Source organism: Setaria italica, chromosome II, assembly GCF_000263155.2.
Source record: "Setaria italica strain Yugu1 chromosome II, Setaria_italica_v2.0, whole genome shotgun sequence".
Classification (NCBI taxonomy): domain Eukaryota; kingdom Viridiplantae; phylum Streptophyta; class Magnoliopsida; order Poales; family Poaceae; genus Setaria; species Setaria italica.
Genome location: NC_028451.1, coordinates 46460520 through 46467826, shown reverse-complemented (window position 1 = coordinate 46467826; position 7307 = coordinate 46460520). Strand labels below are relative to the sequence as shown.

General features: G+C 44.8%; 1 protein-coding gene and 1 long non-coding RNA gene across 4 annotated transcripts; one reads left to right on the top strand and one right to left on the bottom strand.

The window, feature by feature from the left end:
* The first annotated feature begins 255 nt into the window (after window positions 1-255).
* LOC101777384 lies at window positions 256-3091 on the top strand. Its single transcript, XM_004958370.2, has 3 exons — window positions 256-419; window positions 1097-1320; window positions 2264-3091. Exons 1-3 carry the CDS (start codon window positions 260-262, stop codon window positions 2894-2896), a joined length of 1017 nt encoding a protein of 338 aa, XP_004958427.1. The 5' UTR covers window positions 256-259; the 3' UTR covers window positions 2897-3091.
* A 1079-nt stretch (window positions 3092-4170) lies between these two features.
* On the bottom strand, window positions 4171-6983 carry LOC105913872. Of its 3 annotated transcripts, none has more exons than XR_002676576.1 (5): window positions 6139-6983; window positions 5783-6032; window positions 4899-5152; window positions 4761-4820; window positions 4171-4451 (listed from the first exon to the last, which is right to left on the bottom strand). It is a non-coding gene; the product is annotated as an uncharacterized LOC105913872 (long non-coding RNA). The 3 variants fall into 3 exon arrangements; XR_002676575.1 differs by having other exon boundaries at window positions 4171-4426; XR_002676574.1 differs by having other exon boundaries at window positions 4171-4820.
* Window positions 6984-7307: the final 324 nt, after the last annotated feature.

Genomic DNA, 7307 nt, shown 5'->3' with positions numbered 1-7307 from the left:
CCAAGGCCGTCCATCACAAACCATCATCAGAATGATGGGTAGGCATTTCGCCCAGCCATTGATTCAAAAATTAGACGGAGTGGAGCAATGTGCGAGCAAATCCGCTGTCATTTGTTGCGTAGGGGTTTCGTGAGTAACTATCGGGTACGGAATACGCACAGTGAGGGCGGCCTTAATGAATCTAAGACAACAATAAAATACAAAAAGATCGGGCTGCAGCCATGCATGGAACCTGGGGGGGGGGGGGCTCTACCGTTCGATGGTAGAAGCGGCTCTGGCGGAGTGGAAGACGGAGGGGGAGGCTGATGAGGAGATGGATTTCGGATCGGATGATGAAGCCTTACGGGCTAAGTATAGCCAGTTTCGCCGCTTCTGGATGGCTCTATGGTCCAACGTCTTCGGTTCATTCGATGGCATCAGTGAGTTCTCGATTACTCGTCTGCATCTATTATCTTAACAATGGTTCATTCGGTTCATTCGATGTTTTGCATCTGGATCGATTGGTAAGGTAATATTGCTAACTTACCCTGATGTTTGTTAAATCCCACTAGATACATAGATGTGTGTACAGTAGTGGAGGAACGTGCTATTGTAGACATTATAATGATTGCATTTGTCAACAATTTTTCACTGTTTACACACGCATTAGGTAATTATCCAGTAAAGATTCATGTACGCATGCTGTTGGTTGCTGCCTAGTGCTGTATGCCTGTATGTACATGGATTTGGGTAATGGGCATTTGAGTTTAAGTGCTGAACGGTGTTGGCTTGCTGAACTAGTAAAGATTCATGTACGCATGCTATTGGTTGCTGCCTAGCTAGTGCTGTATGCCTGTACGTACATGGATTTGGGCAATGGTCACTTGAGGTGTTGGCTTGCTGAACTTCGGAAAAGGTCATACAGCAGAGGGACTCTCCCAAAATTCTTCACGTGGGTCCATGCTCAACCCTTGTTCCGCCTTTGTGTGTGTAGGGCCAGTAAATTACAATAGATATTCTACCCCGCACATGATAGTTACTGTCATTTTTGCTATTATTACTGCTGCTGCTAGTTGATATCATCCTAACCCACGAAATATCCTTCAACATTGTGCAGCGCACATCCCTGCCATGCGTTATACAGATGATCCTTCACCACCACGGCATGCCTGTTGCTGTCATACTTTACAGTTCTTTTCAGCTAAGATCGCAGAAATAAGAGGGGGCTTACAGTTTCCGCTCGATGTATTTGGTATCATTGCTGTACGTGACTCAATTGAACCAAGACGCAATATTGTCTTCAGTCGTCCAAGGAACAACTGCCAAACACTCACTCAGCAGGTTCACAGCATTTCTTAATCAACATTCATTCTTTTGGCTGTTTCTTGCTTTGCTTCCTATCACACCTTATCTTCTACAAAGTTTCAGTTGAACCTGTATTCCTTATTAATTTTCATCACCATGCATTCGTGTATAAAGTTAGCAACCAACTTGTATTTACTCATGTACCATCTCAGTCAATCCATTCAATTCCGTCAATGACAGCCTTTTGTGATCTTACAAAACAGAGCCCATGGTTTTTCTTTGCATTAGAGTCATCTATACAGATCAACTTATGTGCAAGAAGGTGAAAAGAATATTAAGATAGACATGTTGTAAAGATCATCATATGAGAGCTGAGCATCAGTTGGTAGAGCAGTGAGTCACTTTAGGTTTAGGGGTTGCCCCCACTTTTTTATTTTTCAAACAGGAAAAAAAATAGTCATATTACTGTGTGAGGGCACATGTGTTGTTCACTTGGACAAAACCAATTAGGCAATTACTGATTCAACACATCAGCTTCGGTTCTTGCATCTAGCTTCGGTTCTTACATCTTTAATATTGGGATAAGGGAGCTATTCCAAATTGTGGAGTACATGCAGAGCCTGTAGGAAAACACATTCTGCATTTGTTTAATTAGATGCTGAAAGTACCATTCAGAACTCCAAAACCTTTACATGCCAGTGCTAGATGGTTTCAAGCATTTCAAGCCTGGCCTGTAATTGTTTCAGGTTTTATCTGCAAACCATTGGCATAAAAATACTTTTAATGGTACACATCTTGATGGCTCTGGTTGTTTGTGCCTAGCAATCCTGGTCTTTTCATCATAATCATTAAGTTAATAGTTTCGTCCATCCTTTTGTGTCGCACACCGTACATGTTATGCTGACACTTTGCCGCTAAATTTCTACCTCTTTTTAACCTTTCCTTTACCCATTGTTTATGTTTATGTAATGGTTCGCAGGATCCATATTTAGAACTGATAGGCCCTACTCGTGCCATTGTGGTAAATGATCCTGCGACCATTGAGGTTATGCTAAAAGTGAAGGGCAGTGCTGAATCTGACGATAGAATCCTATGCATTCAAGCTGAGCAGTTACGAGTCTCTCCTACAATCCAATGTCAGCGCCTGTTAGAGAGAGCTTTCATTAGCAAGCGTAGCACAGTGTTTTTTACACTTGGACAAATTCGTTCATCGGTGGAGGCCACAATCTTTGTTCGTGTCATGGGTGGGTCATGGCGATGTGGTTTTCATGGTCAATTTGGTGCCCGTGTTACCAGAGATCCCCGTGGTCGTGCTCCTGACACCAGTATTGATTATGAGAAAGTCACCCTGCTTGTCTGTGAGGACTTGGTTGAGCAGTCACGTGTCACTGATTCAGGAGACATCTTGCTTTCCCGCCGTGTTCTCTCTGCTGTAGCTGGTGGAAAGCTGATAGTTTTTGTTAGGGCATGGCAAGATGACGGCAATATTGTGAGAAATGAGGCTGTTTTCACGCCGAAGAAAGCTGGTAGAAGCACATCTGATAAGCTTGAATTTGGTTTCTGTACAATGGAAGTCACTGTCGCCTGGTCGCTCATATCATTTCGGGAATGATTGGTGTGTCTGCTAATTGAAGCTTACGGCCTGTTTGATCCAGGGACTAAATTTTAGTCATGCACTTTTAGCTACATGTGTTCGTGGACATGCTCCTGTTTGGTACCTAGTTAAATTTATGCGTCTACAATTTCATGGGCAGGCGTTTTGACGTTTGTCACAAATGTCAATGTGGCTACCCATGCCTTTTCGACTCGGTGCTCCACTTATTATCTCGATCATGTGCCACTTGGCATGGTTTTAGCAAAAATGTGTGGTAGGGTGTGGAAGCAGCAGGCAACAGGCCTTGATTACATTGTTCTCGTTAGCGGGGTTATAAGCTTCATACGCCATACATTGTGACTCCCTCTTCCTGCATTACAGTAAACAACATGGATCCGAATACTCATCGCCACTTGTTGAGAAATATCATGGTCGCTGCTTGTTAGGAAATCAGGTTTAATTTAGCGCACTTTACACAAGTTTTTAGGAAAAAAATGTTTTAGCAATATAAGCAGTAGGGAGTGGCATTATGCACAGGTTTCATACTTTCAATCCTTACGCGAAATTGGTAGAAAGCATCAAGTAGCACCAAACAATTAGACATAGATTGAAGACTTGGGTTTTCTTAATACTTCCTCCGTTTTGGCTTAGAAAGCATAAGTTTTGGTGCTTTTCTAAATACATAGATTTTACTATATATCTAGATATAACGTGTATCTATATGCATAGCAGAAATCATACATCTAGAATTGTCAAAACAACTTACAATTTAAAACTGAGGGAGTAGAATATTAAGATTGGAAGATTTGCTAGAGGACATCGAACAATCATGGTCATTGCTACAGACACTTTCCGTCTGCAAATAAAACCCCCTTCAGTATTCCATAGCAATTACCACAAGTTTAGTGTGTCCTCTAGCAAATTTTGCCACCTCATGGGTGGTGGCTAAATAGTTGTTACCGTGTACATGGTTAGCAAGTAGATGCAAAAAGGTAATTTCACTTAGACTCTCGTATATTGTGCTTGTTTATATTGCAATCATCTAAATCTGTATGGTTAGTAATTTTCTCCCCACGAGATTTTGAACAGAAAACATGCTTTCAGATATTGAGATGGCCTTCTATGGAGTTTATAGTATTAGTGTCATCTATGGAAAGTATAGTGTTGTAAAACAACAGCAACAATAATTAACTGAGAGAAGAGAAGATAGTAGAATAGAAGATAATTCAACTATATAGAAAATATTGAGATTGTAAGTAAAAGGACATATTTAAGAAGGTAACAGGAAAAAACTTTATATCAGAGACTTAGCACTGTTAGGTCACCGAAATTCAAAATTATATAACTCAAAACGATGGATATTTCTTCACCGCGTTTCTAAAAGATTATAGTCTCATTAGATCACAGCTAATTATATACAAGACCAAGACGAAGTTTACAACTTCAGAAACTGCTCCAATGATGAACACAGGAATGATTTACGCCATTCCAGGAGAGCAGGCAGCAACTGCAGCTAAAAAGCACCTTTTGGTACCATTCATGCCATCCCTTGAGAAATGACAACATTCAATGCCTTCTCATCCAGCAAAGATAGAATCAAAAGAGAAAAAAAGAAGAATCAAAATCCCCAATCATCTCTATGCAAAGATAATTCTGAACCTATGCAAAGATATGTTACTGCATATAATTCTTTATCAGTAATTCTGAATGTGAATGCAACTTCAAACCCAGTGCATAGTAAACTTTTCTCAAGAAAAAGTTGACCATAGCTTTACATCAACCATAATACTCAGACATACTTATTTTTTAACTATAAATTATAAACAATTTGCAATTGGTAATAGAAGGGGCTGTTTCCTTTTCATGAATTAAATTGGGCTACCTCTTTGGATCACAGTGGCAAAGTCTTTGTTTGGGTGTGCTGGAGCTGGTTACAACATTCCTGAAACGAACATGATTCAGCTGGGCACAAAAGAAACCAACAATGAATCAAATAGCAGCACATAGATGCAAATTTTACCTGAGAAATAGATAGCTGAAGAATTTTAATGTTCGAGCAGAGAAGCATCAGTTAAGCTTCCACATAAACTTGAAGCTAATTTTCCATTGTTTGCAAGCACATAGCCAGTCGAAAGCTCTATTAGGTTCCCAAGCGCACTATGGCTACAAAGAAAACTGAGTGAAAAATGCTACGTACTGAGGGAGGGAGGGCTCACTGACCTTCCGAAGGTACAGGATCCTGCAGTCTTGGTGAAGCTTATTTGGAGACCAATCCTGCAATTTCAATAATAAGAGATCCATTAATCATGTGTAACAAAAAGCATAAGGCTATAAATGTTGAAAACCAGAGAGCCATTGGAGATATTCAGTGAGAAGCTCTTCACTGTCTGAACTTCTGGAATGGCAAGATCTTTCTTTCGTTTTTAGATTCACAGTGACTACAATGCTGGAATAGTAGAATCGGGATTTCAGAGTCCAAGCAGATCATTAAGGGGTGTTTGGTCTGAGCAACCAACCTATTCTAGATGAAGTGGTGCATCATGAGTCCATTCCTCAAATTTGGCGAAATAATCCTAGTACTAATTATTAGCTTGCGAGGATTGGAGTGATGATGGATCAACACCTTCCATTCTATAAACCCAATAAAAAAAAGTAAGGAATGAGAAGATGATGGACTACCTAATTCCTCAAACCAAACACCCTATAACATTACTGATCTCTGTAAGTCTGTATTCTAATTCTTTGGTTGGGAGATAACCCTAGTACAAGAAGAGAGAGGTTTGCATTGACAAGGGAAGAAAAAGGGCAACTGACACAAGGAACTCAAAAGAATTAATCCATCCAAGCATCCATCGCATTCACAGGTGAGAGATTTCAACATGTAGAGAAAACATCAATCTTTACCGGCAGCTGTAGCTGGTTGAGCAACAGGCGCCCTGAAACAGGAGCTGGCGAATGTCTGGATGGTGAGCACGACACGGCCCCGGCGTTGACGCCGAAAGGCATCTGCGAAGTCCGGCAACCCGCGCCCAGGAACGTGCCGTCGTCGTCCCACCCGACCTCGACACGCCAGGGCTTGGCCTTGCCGGGGGGAGGGGCCGACGACGAGGGCCTCCCTGGCACCTATTCTCGCAGGGAGCTCGTCAGGGATGTGCTGCAAAGCAAATGCAAGATAGTCAGTTCCACGGCCGGGCCGGAGACAAGCACCCCGGCGAAACGAGCGCAAGCAACTGAGTGTCGCAGGTAAAGGGCAGCCGCACCCTTGAAAGCCTGGCCGTGGCGGCGCCACCGCTGGCTGACGACGCCATTGGGAGTCCGCCGGACGCGCGCGGATGAGGGTGGTGAGGCTTTGGGACTCCGCCTGCAGTGCCGCCAGCCCCACCGCCTGGCGCCTGTCAGGCCTCCGCGCGTTCCCTAAGGACGGCAAGCCCGGCCCTCCGCACCGACGGCAGCAACTCAGCCAGACCACGAGCGGCGGCCATCACCACTATGAGTTGCGGCGGCGCTCGCCGCAGCAACCGCGTGGATCACGGCTGGCCGCGTCCGCGCTGCTCAACCCCACCGGACGACCTTTTTGATCGGTGAGGGCACCTGCCAATGGCGGTGGCACCAACCCCGGCAGCAGATCCCTTCGCGACTGGCCTCGCCTACTCCGGCGGCGCTCGCTTGCCATGTGGATCCGATCAGCCAAAGGGACCACGGCGCGGAGGGGCTCCCCCGAGCAGCGGCTTGAAATTCCCCAGGCACGGCAGCGGCCTACTACCGAACAGAGGCCGCCTGCAGTAGCTCCCCCTCCTGCACAACTACAGAGGAGTCGCGGTCGGGATGGTCGCGATGAGGTGGCTCCCGATGGTCGCCGCGGTAGCGTCGTCTGGTGCCTGCCCATAGCGTATGACGGCTGCTCGGGCACGCCGCAGCAGCTCCCCATTCCACTCCGGCGTGCCGCCAATCGGATCTCCTCCTGTTTCCCTCCGCGGGTGCCACCCCGGGATCGTAGAAGGTGCCGCCGATCCGTTTGCCGGAGATGGTCCGTGCGCCGGAGATCGATGGAGCGAGGGTAGGCAGGCGGCTGCTCGGGCTTCTGGCGTTGGGAGATTGGGAGGCACAGGGGGAGTTGATGTTTGCAATTTACGAGGGCTATTTTGCAAAATCGACTCCATCGGACAATCTCAGCCGTTTGCTCTGGATCAGACGCTCGACAAACGGGTATAGCGGAACGACGTACGACGAAGCCCTTCTTTCTTTTCATTATACAGCAAAAAATATTATTTTTGTCTGATGGAAAAAATTCATGTATTTATACAGCATATTTTTTATACAGTCATAGATATAGAGTTGTGTTTTTTGTAGTATTAGCTGGACCGAAGGATTATATTCCATTGAACTGGCATGATGCATGGTGCTTCTCTAGCGTCGTTTTTTTTCTAAG

Bases quoted from the DNA above. Each gene is read 5' to 3' on its own strand.
- LOC101777384 (XM_004958370.2), top strand. From the start codon at position 260: ATGGTAGAAGCGGCTCTGGCGGAGTGGAAGACGGAGGGGGAGGCTGAT. The intron at 420-1,096 runs GTGAGTTCTCGA...AACATTGTGCAG, and splicing joins CGGTTCATTCGATGGCATCA to CGCACATCCCTGCCATGCGT. The intron at 1,321-2,263 runs GTTCACAGCATT...AATGGTTCGCAG, and splicing joins GCCAAACACTCACTCAGCAG to GATCCATATTTAGAACTGAT.